General features: G+C 37.9%; 1 protein-coding gene across 3 annotated transcripts in view; it reads left to right on the forward strand.

Moving 5' to 3' along the window:
- The window catches only part of GBF1 (golgi brefeldin A resistant guanine nucleotide exchange factor 1), a 106,455-nt gene that overhangs the window by 6,511 nt on the left and 84,753 nt on the right, over positions 1-15,191 (forward strand). For all 3 annotated transcript variants that reach the window (XM_069019478.1, XM_069019479.1, XM_069019481.1), the window contains exon 3: positions 646-712. In XM_069019478.1, the coding sequence (XP_068875579.1) occupies positions 646-712 (67 nt within the window). The remainder of the gene's footprint in view (positions 1-645; positions 713-15,191) is intronic.

Genomic DNA, 15,191 nt, shown 5'->3' on the forward strand with positions numbered 1-15,191 from the left:
CTATCATCCAGCACAAGTGGTTTCAGTTTGTCAAAGGGCAGGGCCCTTTTTCTTTCTAACAGGCATTTCTTCGTTAGGGCTCACGGCCTCTCTATCTGAGCTCTGGGTGCGGCTGCACTCAGTTTGGAGAAACTGCTGCTCCTCCTTATTTTAATATCATAAAGATAGGCTAAGGCTAAAGGATGCAGCTAATTCATATAAATATTGCACTGTGATTCTTTCTTCAAGTTATTTTAATGGCATAAAATGTCATTGTATTTCTGTTCCCATTACAATCTGCATAGATTAACATTATAGCAAATCCAGATGAGCCATTTCAATATGGTATCAGTTAGATCTGCAGTGAAATTTATTGAACAGTAGAAGGCTAATCAGAAGTACTTCTAAGGACAATAAAACCAAACCAGAATGCTCAGTCTTGGACCTATGGTTTGACATTTGAGCTGTATGATATTGGGGAGCACTGTCAGGAAAACAAAAATGCTTCTCTTGTGTTTGATGGTATAAACATGTTAACAGTGATAAACTCAAACCACAGTACTTCTGTGAATATGATGGTGAGGTCTTCAACAGACCCATTATTAAGACTATCTTCAGGAATATGTTTGCCTCACTAATTATTTATTTCCTATATATAACCTATAGGATGAAGAAAGGGATCCCCTGCTGCATAGCTTTAGCCACCTAAAAGAAGTGCTGAATAATATAACAGGTAAGCTTCTACAGAAATCAGCGGGTGTGTGCACCTGCTAGGGTATATGCAAGTAAAGGTACAGGTGTACTTATTGTCTTATTTATTATCCAGAAGTCATTTATTGAAGAATGAGAGAAGAGGAAATATGCATATACTTTTAGACAAATAATACCAATGTAAACTAGCACAGAAATACCACTGCTGCCACTGTCTATATGGATATATATGTGTGTGTATGTATATTTGTATTTGTGTGTATGCACACACTTTTTTTTATAACCATGCATATTTCTTTGATATACTGAAGCTTGTAGTAATATATTGAAATCTGGTGTACTATCATGTATTGCTTTTTTGTGCTTTGTTTATGCTTTCTGATCGGTGAATGATGGAAAGAATCTGCTTAGAAAGTGGTTTTACCTCTGTTTTTTCCTCACATTCTTTGGTTTGTTAGCTTTCATCATGTGTTAACATGTAATAAGTAAAGCACAGACCTCTGTTTCTATTTGGATCTCTTGGATTTTAAGTGAAAGACTTTGTGATCACCTGCACTGAAAGAAACTGGAAATCTATATTGATAACAGAAGTAGAACACAAGACTGTAGTGTGTATTGTGACCACTTTTTTTCCTCACAACCCATCTTTCTCCCCTTCCCCCAACATTTTCTGGTTTTGTAGTTTCAGAAGTGATTGTTTAAGTGTAACCCAAGTGTGCGTTGAGAGTTTGGAGGTGAAGCTAATCCTAAACTCCATATGGCATTCTGCATGTTCTTCCCAGGATTGCTCTTGTTGATTATACTGTTTGGACGTAAACTTTATTTCTGGTCCCTTTATTACAATGAGTCCTCTGAGCTGCACTCAGCCTTAGTTTGAGATGGGCCTTTTGCATTTCTGACTGTGATGCATGCTCCTTCTTGCATCAGTGCTGAGTCTGGAATCTCGTAAAAAGTGTGTTCCTTAGAAGTACAGTAGTGCTGCTTCCAAGTGATGACAAGAGGTGCTGAGGACGTGTGCCAGTTCTAAGCCCTTATTCCTTCCTCTTTTGTGTCTGCCTGTAAATGTAATGCTTTGCTTTTCTTTGCCAGGTTAACTTCCTGTGGTTGTAAGTAGGATTCTTCTGTCAGATCATGACATCTTAGGGAACTCCCGAACAGCTTGCATTTCTGGATAGTGTCTTTGTTCTGGATGTTATGCTTGTACCTGGACTACGTGACAGTCTGGATTTGTGGGGTTTTTTGTAAGCTCACTCACCTTCTGTAAGATATGCGTGCAGTCACCAGAGGTGTTTTGAGAGGAAATTTTCCTTTTCTCCCTTCTATGAGATAAAATTTTCTTTGAAATAAGCTTCCTGAAGTTCTTTGCCATTATTGCAAATATCTCTTCTAATCAACAAGACCAGGGAATGTCAGGATGCTCAAATAAATGCAGTATAAGTAAATGTCAGGGACTGGCCATTTATCTAGAGCAGCTAGATACAATGTGCTGTTGACTTGTTGGGGAAAAAATGCAAGTTCACTATCTGCTTATGTTAGAGAAAGCAAAGTTTAATGTACTGAGAGATCCAGAGGCTCCCTTTGTATTAGTCATCATGTAAGCATGGTTCCTGCTGAGATAGTAATTGCTTGTATATGGGGATGAGAGCATGTTGGTTTGACAACATGGGCTTCTTTTATACAGGTAATTTCAGCTTCAGTGACTGCTATTTACTGACTAGTGTCTTGAGATAGGACATCACTGCTGGGCTCCATCTTTTTTCCATTTTAGACATGGACTTGTTCTCAAGCAATACTTTGGATGATACAGAGTCTCCTGCATCATCTTCCAGGCAATCAAAAGTCCAGTCCCCAGCAGAGGGGTTTTTTGGTGATTTTTTTTTTCACTAGACCTTCCTTTCATGTCTCTTTCATTAGCTCATGGAAACGCATTGCTTTTATATTTAAATTTATTCAAGCTGTAATCTTTGACATTTGAGTTAGCTTTTAGTACAATTTTGCATTTATAGTAATATATATTATGTATTTTCTCAATCCCCCAAGAACCCATTTTAATCTGTTCCAGATGCAAATTTCAGGCTGTCTTGTCCCATCTCCCCTCTTGCTCTCTCCCTCCCTTCCCCTCCCCCATGGAGCATGTTTGATCAGGTGTGGCAGGAATATCCACTGTCAAGCTGCGCCCTTTATATTAGTCAATATTATCCTTCCTTCCCTCCCACTCCCTTCATTCTCCTCTGGGCTTTACCAGTTGATTTATAATTTTGGAATTCTCATCGGAGTCTGTAATACAGTTTGTTCATTATTTAACCAAAACCTGTTTAATGAGCAAAGAGAGGCAATGTAAATGTTAGGCATGTTGCAGTGGAGTACCTTTTGTTCTCCTCTGAGCTAGTGGGTATTAACTCTGTCATGACTGTGATGCTGAAATACCCTGGTCAAGGGTATAAAGATGCACTGTATGCCCCCAGCAGCTAAAGATTCCTGTTTCCAAGTATTGCTCCTCAAGAGTAACTAAATTACATACTGGAAAGCTTGCCTGCAACTAAGTATGGTATCCCATCCTGTTGTAACATCTACATGTGCTCTTGGACAAGGGAAGCATATAGAGAAGATGTGTTGCTCAGCACAAACAGTCCCATGATGTGGTAAGAGTAACTTCACTTCTACAGTTCAGCATACCTAGCAAAGGGCCTTGAACCTGAATTATATTTTAAAGTTTCTCTTTAAGATTCTGATAGAGAAACTTAATTCCTGTGGCAATTTTATGTAGATTTATGAAAAAAATTTAATAATTTAAAAATGAACAGCATGTTTATTGGATGCCATTTTTACACTTTCGTGGGCTGTGTGTATTTTAGTTATTATTGATAGTAGTTGCCTGAAAAACAGAAAGAGGTAAAACATAGAGGTTCTGTTGTCCTGGGTGATACGTAAATTAATCCAAGATAAATTTAATAGCTGAATGCTTGCTATGCTAAGATGAGCGCAATAAGCTTAAGTTTGATGGCGTGTGTCATATTTCTAGTGCTTAGAAAAAGCAGAAGACAGTGTCCTGAATTATGACCATATGGAAGCAATGACTATCAAGCTTTGTCCAGGCATACAAAATTGAAATACAACTACATCTTCAAAGGTTATTTTAAAACTAATGAGAACCTGTATTGATACAAGTTTGGATCTAGGGCCACTGTCACCACAGCTTCCATTTGACTGCTCTTTAAAGAGAGCTGAGTACCCTGAAAAATATGTCTGGACGTTGAAATGTTTGTTCATTTTGTCAGTTAAGGATTTAGGTCAGCAAAAGGAAGCTTCTTTTTAACATCCAGTGATAACTGAGCACTGTCTCTTTCATGAATGGTTCTAAGTTAGGATGTTCTCTAGGTCAGCAGAGAAAGGTTTTATAACCACAAATAGCTGGAAATATGAATTAATTATAAACCTGCTTTTCCATGATTTCATGAGGATTGGGTTTCTTTAAATGCTTCTCTGTTGAAATCTTCAGAATTCTAGTATGATGTAGGGGTAAGAGTAGATACTTCTCTAGTTATTCTTCTCATTGCAGAATTTGTGCTTTGCTCTGGCCAGGGGAATGAGTCAGTCACCAGGATTTTTGTGCCTGAAGTGCTGCCTACTGGTGTGTAGGATGGCTTTAGGACAGGAATGACTGACTACAACTGCCTTGTACAAGTCATGACTGCAGTGGGAGAAGCAGGTGTTTGTGGAAAGTGTGTGCATCGAGAGTCTATTTAAATAAGGTTTAAACTAGGTAAACACACCTGTGAAGAGGTGCTTGTGTATATTTTAGGTCCATGAGTGCCAGACTGCAAGGTTTGAGTCCTTTTATCCTCTGGTGGTTCAGAGTTGGTGCATTTAAACAGAAGCTGCAAAGTAAGCTGTTAGAAGCACTCTGATTTCATGCACATTCATGACATTTTAAATGAATGCTTGTACAGTGGGTTCAGAAGAATCTTTTCATGGCTTATTTCAGACAAGAAGCTGCTGCAAATCTCCATCTTTAGAGGGTTGGCTGGGGCATTAAGAGCTGGCTAAAGGTCAAATGACTGTAACCGTAAGAGAACCTTTGCCCAGTGTACTGACTTAATATACTTGTTACTGTAGCCATCAGTTTTCTGGTATGTAGACTTGATTGCACACTCATTTTGTTGTGTCTGAGCTCTGGAAACTCAGTTTATGTGGAAAACCTGACAGTTGTATAAAACAATACGGGAATTTTATCCTGATTTTGGATTCATATCTGAACTTTTTCTGAAAGATGTAATTTTAAGAAGCAGCAAAATGGTAGTAAATATAAATATGTGGCCTCCTCTCAATGATATTGGAGTACTATTGGATAGACTATGGTATGTTCATTGAAGTTAAGAAATCAGAAAAAATTTGTGTTTGGGGTTTTTTTATAAAGAAGTGTAGGGATTGGACTATATGAATGTGTGATACGTAAAGTGCTGTGATGCTTACTGCTTTGCAGGTAGCAGCCATACCGTATTTTCTTTATTATTTGGATCTTGAGTTTCTGCTGGAAGTGTCTGAACTTACTGGCAAATAACAAATATGATGATCTGTATACTGTGGTATTTCTCAGATTGTTTGCATTGAAGGATAGAAATGTTATTTAGATCAGCTGTGAAAAAAATTAAAGCTTTTTTTTTCTGTTGCATATCTGCTTCCTATAAAAGATCTACAACATTCACTGATCTTATAGATCATGTCTGTTCTTGTGATAACTCAAAAAAATAAAAGTTGGTTGTTTTTTTTTAAGTAACAGGTATTCATACACGTTAACTTGGTATTTTTGAAGAGCAAGCAATTCGGGCTAACATTTAGCTTTTGTTGCATTCTCTATGAATTTTTAAAGAAGAATGGAAAGGGTATAACAAAGGTTAGGAAACTGATAGAATGAGGTTTCTTCCATAACTTTAACTTGGCCTCACTCTAATTAGTGGATGACAATACAATTTTAGTCCATATTGAATGACCTGACACTGTGTACAGAAGTGGTAATTTATTTCTCTTCAAATTTCCTAACTGTAAGAAATATGAATATTAAGGTACCAACTTCAATTTGATACTTTGATTGCAGGTTGAAGCCATACTTCATTTCTGCCAACTGTGTTCAGACAATACAGTAAAAATTGTCATTTTAAAAACAAGTTTCTAGTCTAAATGAATGCAGACATCCTCCCGACTGCACAGAGAATGTAAACCAATGCAGTATTTTGGCTTTGAAGCTGCAGGTACTTCCAAATACTCTGAGTGAGGTTAATCTTTTTCATCTCATGGTAGCATCAAATAAATCAAATAACTGTCTTATAGCTGAGGTCTTTGAATCTTCCTCAGGGAAGATGCCTCTATTGATATTTTTGGCATAGATTTTCTTGGTGTTTTCTTGGAGAAATAAGAAATCAGGCTTTTCCCAGGTGCTTGCTATCCTTGTGCTTTACTTTCTTAGTGATTTTCCCAGAGTGACACTGATGTGCTCTAAAAATGGTATCTGTACTGCAACTGGGATGGGAACTTCTCAAGCCCAAAACGAACATGAGAATTGTCATAATTTCACTTAAGATTTAAATTATTTTCTGTATAAAGGAAGAAGGAGGAGGAATGTCCTTGATGAAGAATGATTTACAGATGCACCAAGACAGGCACCATAAATTTTTCAAAGCTTTTCTGTTGTGTGCAGGACAGCATTTATGCAGAGTGTGTGAGGAGTCAGTTATGGATGGTGTCACTCTGAGCTCTAATTGATTCTGTTGAATTGTACATTAAGCCCTTCAACACAGGTTACTGAATGAAATTAGAGCTCCTGCAAAGGAGAGTCTTGTAATTGAGATATTTGTAACTAGTACTGAACAGACAGAAAGGGATAAACTGTGGTTGTGTAGATTCCTTAATTTGATAACCTTTTAGCTCCTGTGTTAATCTTCTGGTTTTTGTTTCTGAGTAGTAAGGAACTTAATGAATAAAATTGAAAGAAGTGGAGTGGATCTCAGAATATCTAGAGCAAAAAAATGGAACCAACCCAGTAAGGTGGTCTTCACACTAGGTATTTCTTCATGTCTCCTAAAGTCACTTTTGCAGTTCAGCCCCACAACCTTTGTGATACCACTTAAGCATTGTTTCAGTACAGTTCTTTGAGTGCAGTTTAACACTAGAGCTTGGGGCTTAAGTCTTCCTTCTATGCATGGCTAATGACTGATAGGTACAGGCAGGAGATGGTGCTGTTGGAAGGAATTGTTTTCTGACCCTTAATCCTTAAGGACCCAAGGATTTAGATGGACAAGCACTCCTGGCTGTTGCTTGGAAGAGTTCCCACAGTAGGCTTGTTCTGTAACACCAGCCTTCTGTTACCACTGCGGGGCTGGGCTCTGAAGAGCTGCCACATGTGCATGATGTGCAACTGACTCTCTCTTGTTCCACACTTGTTGAACAATTACTTTCCCACTTGTTGGGCACTCCATTATTTCCTTCAGTTACTGCTTCTGTGTGAAGTGGAGCCATAAAGGAAATGGCTTAATGGATGTACATTAGGGGGCAATAAATTGCAGTTTGATTTGGTGGACAGGCAGTACCAGATGCTCCATAGAAGCTAAGGCTCCTCTTAAGTCAGGAATTGAGATTTTGTAGTGAGTTTTTTTGATGGTGATGTTTTGTTTTTGTCAAGAGTAGTGAAAAGGAATTGTGCCTGATTAAGAGACCTTAAGGCTATTTGCATTATAGTAAAAACTATGTGGAAGGAGGAGTATACATGAAATTGCTTAATTCTACTAGCAGTTTGCTAAGTATATAACTCTTCTGTTCTGTCATCTTCCTTCTTTTACTGGTCTTCTCCCCTCACTCAATAGTTGCCATCTAACCTGTTAAAAATGTTGTCACAAAGGTGATTTACTTCAAAGAAGCAATAGCCTGTGTCAGAAAGTGCAGGTGCATATTTATATAGTTGCATAATATGTAATAAGACTGCCAAGAAGTGTTGATTATGCATACACAAGAAGCATACTGAAGTATTCCTTATCTCAAAGAGTCTGTAGCTTAAGAGGGTAGCAACAGAGAGAAATCATTATGTATACAAAGTTGTTAAACACTTGAGGGTTTTTCTTAATGATTACCTCCATTTGTCATTCAAACAGGCTGTTGTTGGCTGATCCCTAATATGGTTTATACCAAGATGTGAGTTTGAAGGAGAGGTTTCAAAGGAGATATAATTGGGCAAAATGTCCTTTTCTTTGGGAATAGTGCAGGGATCTGTGGTAAAATGCTACTTCTCTCAATAATTAGTGTGGAATAAAAAAGCCAGTAAGAAAAGAGGTAGAATGGCAGGAATTAAAACGTAAGTGTAAAAGTAGCAGACTAATGGAGAACATTGTTACTAAAATAGCAGATTGATTGGTTAGGGAATGTTAATAGTGAGGGGATATGTACTTGGTGGTTTGTACATTTGAGGTAAACTTGTAAGAGCTTTTTCTTCTTAGGGTAATTGTAGCTTGTTAACCTAGTGTTGTAGAACAGACTATTGCTGAAGGGTTATTTTTTGTTTATGCTTGGTTTTGGGGGTTTTCTTTGCAATCAGAAAAAGAATTAATCTCCCAATGTATTATGGACCTCCTCACTGTGAGTACTTAAAAAAATGTTGGCTGGACAGTCAAGATGATACTGGCTCCAGTATTGGTCAGAGCATGGTGCTGATAGCACCAAGGTCATGGGTTCAATCCCCATATGGGCCATTCACTCAAGAGTTGGACTTGATGATCCTTGTGGGTCCCTTCCAACTCAGAATATTCTGTGATCTGTTGTCTTGCTTTTGTAATTTGTATTTAGAAAATTATACAAGACAGCAGTTATGTCCAGGAGAGATATAAAACTGATGCATACAGTCCTAGGAAAACTCTGGTTGTCTTTTAGATTACATGATTTTAACTTGCTTTTCAAAGCTACAAAAACCCCCAAAATTTGATGTATAAAGTCTGCAATACAGTGGCTTAAAGGTAGGGTCTGAGGTTTTGTGATATGATGGATTCTGAGGTGAGAGATGGAAGTGTCATGGGTGATTTTTTGTTGGTATCAACAGGTACTTTCTGGGGAAGAACTCTGTGAGTGAATGGAAATCTGTGGTTTTGTTAAAAGAGTGAGGAAAGCTAAATCATGAATTAAATGTATGTAAATGTTTTAGGGACGGTGAATCAGTACATGTCTTCACAAAATTATAGGAGATAAAAACCCCTGTCTTGAGAGGGAACATTTGTCAAGTGGTCATTGTAGAAAATGGATAGATCTGCACTGGTACCGTGTGATGTACTCTAGTCATGTGACTTGGAAATGTTATTGGAAGTGTTAAAGCACTCTGCTCTTGCAGAACTCTTAATTGTTGGATATTTCTTCTTTAGTTGAAGGGCATGGATAGATATAGAATCCTCATCTCTTGAACTTTCTGAAGTTATATATCTGTGCTTTTTGCATGGTGCAGTTGTGACGTTAAAACTTGTCAGTTCAAACCACTGTTGTATTCAACATGTTGTGAAAGAAAGAGCAGGTGTATAGTTTTGTGACAGTTGAAGAATACGTGAAATGTTATGACAAAAACAGCCCAGTGTGAGATGAGTAGAAATGAAAAAGTTAAATATGTTAATGAGAATTTGCATATATATGCCATAGAAGTAAAGTTTGAGGTGATGCTGGCTTTAGCTATCCTGTTAAAATGAACAGATCGATAAACAACTTACTCTAATGTATTTTGCACTGTAATTGCAGTACTCAAGGGGTGTACTTCATTAACGCTTTTTAGCTGAATATGTTAAATTGTCCAGTGATGGTGGTTCTTTGATTGTTAGAGCCTCTATCTATACCCTAATACAAGCACTTAAGAAGTTCTGTTTTCCCAGTTCTGTCCTTGTATCTGTAAGCTGAAACTTCCTCCTAGACATATTGAAGTTGTAAGTTAGGGAGTTTTTCAGAAAGTGTAAGCTGGTGCAGGAGTCTGAGTGCTTGCATGACTGTAAATAATTCTCAAAGCTCGTGCTACTTAAATGAGATGAGATACTTCAAAACAGTGCTCTTCTCTTTTAATCATGTTTAGCTTGACACTGGGAGGAACTTTTTTGTTCAGATGTGTCTTTGTGCCCTGCCCTAATTTCATGAAATTATATTTTTTCTTGATACAGTGACAAAGTCTGCAAAGTGGCTGTTGAATTAGATTATGCTTACAGCTTGATTAACTGCCTAAATAATTCAAGGGTCAAGTTATAAATATGAGGAATCATTGAAATAAATAAAGATGTGGTTGTTACCTTGACCATGGCGTACTGAAAGAGAATGGTCTGTTAGGTCTGGGTATAGCCTATGGGAGGGGCTTTGTTGTAGAAATTAAATGAGTGGCAGGGGTAAAATATGGTTGCTTATGTAAGCATATTTAGTAACTGCAATTAGCAATTTGGATGTTCTTCAGGGTGGGATTAGACAGTTTATAGTGGCCTGTAATAGTTCTGTAATAATGAAGATGACTGTCATGATAGCATCCAGGAGCCATCATTAGCTGGTTTTCGCTTCAGTCTGAGGTTTTCGTGTTTTTCATTTAGAAACACCATGTTTTCTTTACATATTCAGCTTTTACTGAAAAAAACAAATGTTTTGACTATCTGAAGTGCAAATATATTAAGTCAGATTTAAAATCTAACAAGCACTGTCAGATCTCACTTCTGTGCTTTCCTCTATTAAATACATCCTGCCTCAGCATGAGGTTAGCACTTCAGATGTGATCAGGCTGGTACAGGGAGGAGGAGAACACAGTCCTGGGAATATTTACTTTGGTGGCATTGTTGATGATGAACACTAAGATACAGGAAATATATGTGCTCAAGTATTTCCCAGTCTGTTAAAATATGGTCAACAGGAAGAGACTTTTTCAGTTGAAACAGAAGTACTAATTTAGATTTGGCAAAGAGATAAGTTCTAAACAACAAAATTTTCTGAAAGCATGTATCTTCTTTGTGTGGTACAGGAGTCTGAACACTTTCATCATGAAGGCTTCTGTTTCTTAATGAAAGGGAAGAATAAGGGAAGAAACATCCATGTTTTGCAAATAAAAAAACTAGCACTTTCTTGGGGAAAAGGCTTTGCCAGGAGTGTTGGAAACATAGGAGAGGAAGAAATAAAAATATTCAGACATTGTAGAAAGCGATAGGACTTTAACAGTAGCTGAATGGTAATTCAAGAGTTGGAAAAAATAAAGAAATTTCAGAGAAAGTAAATTGCTGAAGAAATGTAACATTAAATAATGAGGAGGAAGACCATCACAGGCATCCTGGAACGCTTAACTTAATGGTTGTTTGGTAACTATTGACCTTTTAAGCATTGTGTCACAGACAACATCAGGTTAAATTTTGCAAACAGTTTCTCCCTTCGCTTTTATTAACAATCCATTAGAAATCTGAAAGGGCAGTTCATTCTCATTCAGCTGCCTTTAAATTGTAGTTTTTTTCTTCTTGTACGTTCTTCATGCTATAGAGTTTTGCAGCCTGTACTGGTCCTTGTTCACATGCGTGAGGCCCATGTGCTCCAGCGGAAGGTCACACACTCCCTTTCACTCTGCAGGAACAGCAGGTGATGGTACCAGCTGTTCACATCCTTATATTAGATGCCTGAATTTGAGCAGCTGTATGAGGCTGTTAATAGACTCTTACATGTAATGCAGTTCATATCTTGACCACATTTCACTTGATCGTACTCAGCCCTGGCCAGTATTTTTTTTTAACATCTTTCAATTCCACCCTTAAGGTGCTCCTTTTCTTCCTTGTGCTGGTCTGCACACCTATTGTATCATGTGTTAGTCAGATGCTTGAAAAGTGTTCCAGTGTTGCAGATTTGAAAAGGAATGGGTACCAGAAAACATGCAAACTGTACAGGGTTCAAGGAAGCAGGAACGATCTCTCTAGCAAAAACATTTTAAAATTTTAAAGATTTAATACTGTAGTGAAATTAATCTGGACTGATCCAAAGGGTGTACTTGTCCTTAAATAGTACTGCTTTTGGGTACAAACCTAGATGTGTTTGTTTGTTTGAGAAAAATGGGTCAAAAGTGCTTTTGTTCTGAAGAATCTGCCTCCGTCCAGCTAGTTGAAGAGGTCTTGTTATGTGAATCTGCTATTAAAAGAAGGCTACAGGGGTTTTTAATTCCACCTTGAGTAATAAAATTGGCCTGGCCATGAGTTTTGATACAGCCACAGTTGATTTCAACTTCTGCTTTTTATTTTAAAAAGCTTCTTTGTGCCCTGTTAGGACCCTCTGTTAAGCCAGTTAAGTAAAGAGTGGAAAAGTTGAAACTGCTGTCTGCACTTTCCAGAAAAGGGGCGGAGGGAGCCAAAGGAAGGATATTTACCATTTTAAACCCTTTCATCTCCTTTGTTCACTTCTTTCTCTTGCATCAATGGTTTAGCCTCCCATTGCTGTCTCTGGAAGTCATGGTACCCAGAACTGAGAAATACCTTGGTTCCACTCACTAGCCACCAATGTGACGACAATCTCTTCTTGCTAATGAAATTCTGAGAAATTACTTTGTTGTTTTGTGGTGATTTTTCAAGTGGATTTTTTAGTGGATTTCTTTTTCCCTTGGTTTTGTTGTGGGGATGGATTTGTGGTTTTGGAGGGGTTTTATTTGGTTTTTTGGAGGTTTTTTTGGTTGGTTGGAGTTTTTGGAATGGGGTGGGTTGGTTTGTTTTTCTCCCGTTGCTATAATCTCAAAAAATGCACTTTGAAATGAAAGTAATATTGATGTAGGAGCTATGAAGATCATCTTTTAGCAACATGGAGGTGAGAAGAGAGTTTATTTGTTCCTTTCCACAAAGGATCTCAGAGAGAAATTCAACAAGAGCAAAGTTATCAGAAGTTGCGTGTTAAGTGTTTTATAAAATTATGAATATAAGAGAACCTAGCTGTGTAGTTAGGAAGAGATAGCATGGGACCAGAAGTATATGGAAGAATATAGGAAGAATATAACTGTTAATATAGTGAAGTGGCTTAGCTCAGATCATTCATGAGACCTTGTTCTTATTGATCCAAAACTCAACTAATTTTAGCTGGTCAACATTCTTAAATTGAACTATCCACAATCTAGAACTGATGTGTGTTGCTTTTCTCCAGCAAAGATGGCACAGATTTTTTTTTTTTTTCTGGATGAGTAATTGGCTCTCCCATGGCAGATTAGAGCAATAAGCTCCTTGTTAAGCATCGAGAATTTTTAAGAGAGTCTTACAGTTTCTTGCTAGACACCCAGTGTTAATTGGTTGAAACAGCCAGTTAATTTTAACTTCATGTTTCACATTTTAAATTGTTTTTAACTGTTCAGGTGTCTCTGTCAGCCATAAAGAAAGCAGTTGAAGTAAATAGCTGTATCAAATGAAGCACCTCTTGTCCCTGCTTCCAAAATAAACTGGGAATAATGCTTTACACATTTTGTCTCCTTTAACTCTACAGGCAAGCAAGAGAGGAAGCATGGATTAACATCTAGTGATTTCTAGGAGCTCAGATTCCTCTGTGCTTGGTCTGACTGACAGGGACATGTGGCTCAAGTGCATCTGGAAATATATCACTGGCAAAATTTGGTTGGGTAAATATAGCAGGAATGGGTTGTCAGGGCAGGAGACAGATTGTTCTGGGAAAGGAAGTGCTGTCTGTCTGTTGTCTGAATAACAATTTCCTATATTTCTGAGGCATACCTATTTCTTTCAGCATAACTGAGGTAACAGCAGGCTCTGATGTACTTGCTGTGTTCTGCTGTCATATGTTCTTATGGTGGAAGTGCTATCAGAAATGGTAAAATTGGCAGAAACAGCTATAGAGAACCGATACAAATATTTTCTATGGTGTTTAAATAGTAGTGGCACACACTTTGGTCTAGTTTAAAGTCTTTTTAAAAAGAGGCAGGGACATAAAAAGTGAAAAATAACCCCCAGAGTTTCAGGACATGGTTATACTGAAGAAAGCTGACTTCTGCTTAGGTGCAAATTTGTTTCTAAGCCACATAGTTCTAGAAAGCAACCAGACAACCAGACAAAAAAACACCAGCCCCTTCCTTGAAAATGGGTTGAAAGCCCATATTCTAAAATTCCTGTCTTTATTGGCAGTCGATATATAGGTAAATGAGCAGGGATAGAAAAAGCCAATCACAAGGCTTTCCTCCAGCAAAAGCTGATTGGCAAAGCCTTAAAGCTTCTTGAAGTACAGTGATAATGGTTAAAATCTCAACACAAATCAAACTGTTTGGAGAGAAAATTGAAGGAATTGTGTTAGCGGGTGGCCTAGAGAAGTGTATGCAGGCATATCAATATAGACTGTATTTTACAGAGAAAGGCATAATCATGGGCAATGACAATTAAAATCATAACAGAGGCAGGCAGTATCAAATGTAACAGTAAATTACAGATTCTTTTAAGTTTTATCAAGGGAAGTTGGAGATGACTACAGATTGGAAAATGCAGCATTTTCTTAGCACGGTGGGCTGTTTTGTTCATCGACTTGCTCAAGAACTTATTGAAGATAGAAACCCTAACAATTTTGTGCACAGTGGCTGTGTGTGGTTAGTTACTGATTGTGTTGCCTTTCCTGAGAGGTTACTCCTGAGAGGTTATGCTGCTTCCCACCATAGTGAGCTCAGTCTGGTGCCCTGTGATGTGGCTGTGTCTGGGGTGGGGTGAGCAGCCAACAGGTGCACAGCATACCACGCAAATGTGGAGGCAGGGAATTTGTGTCCAAGGGCATTGGGGGTAAATAACTATAGTTGTAAAAAGTGTTACATGAATGCTAACATTTTCACTGAGCAAGAAGTCTGTTCTGAAAACTGGCTCACAAACTTCCATATAATAAACTTAAATTTCTATCCTCAGAAGTCTGAAGAGCTTAACCAATATTGAATTTTCTTTGGCATTTAGGAAAAAATGAATAGTTTGCTGGAGGATGCAACTGATTCAGACTAAAGGTTGTCCAAAAACTTTCTGTAGTTACAAGCAGTAGGGTAAGAGATGGGATTCTGTGGTTTTTGAGTAAAAACTCCTTGATTAAGTTAACTGTTTTGCCAATGTACAATTTTGTGAATGTACAATTTTCTTCAAAAATATCTGTAAGCCCCCAGGATTAATTCATTATTTCTTCTGATTGCACCAGGTCCAAATACTGTATGTCATGACATAGGCAGGGAAAAAGCCTTGCCATTTCTCATTCATGGTGCCAACTCAAGACTTGTAACCATTTACTAGTTATGTTACATAGCACGCCTGGCTTGCCTAGGCCTTTTGCAATGTAGATTTCAGCAGCTGGAACAGTTCTGCAAGCAGAAACAAATCATCAATTTTTGACTTATTGTTGCACTGTTGTCTGCATGTATGCCTCTTATTGCAAGTGTTCCAGATTCCAGCAATTGAGATTTGAAGTCTACCCCGTAGAAGTGTCTGTTTCTCTTCAATGCTGTTCGTCAGTGCCCTTTTAATCTAATTCTTTATTCC

This window comes from Aphelocoma coerulescens, chromosome 6, assembly GCF_041296385.1.
Source record: "Aphelocoma coerulescens isolate FSJ_1873_10779 chromosome 6, UR_Acoe_1.0, whole genome shotgun sequence".
NCBI classification, from domain to species: Eukaryota; Metazoa; Chordata; class Aves; order Passeriformes; family Corvidae; genus Aphelocoma; species Aphelocoma coerulescens.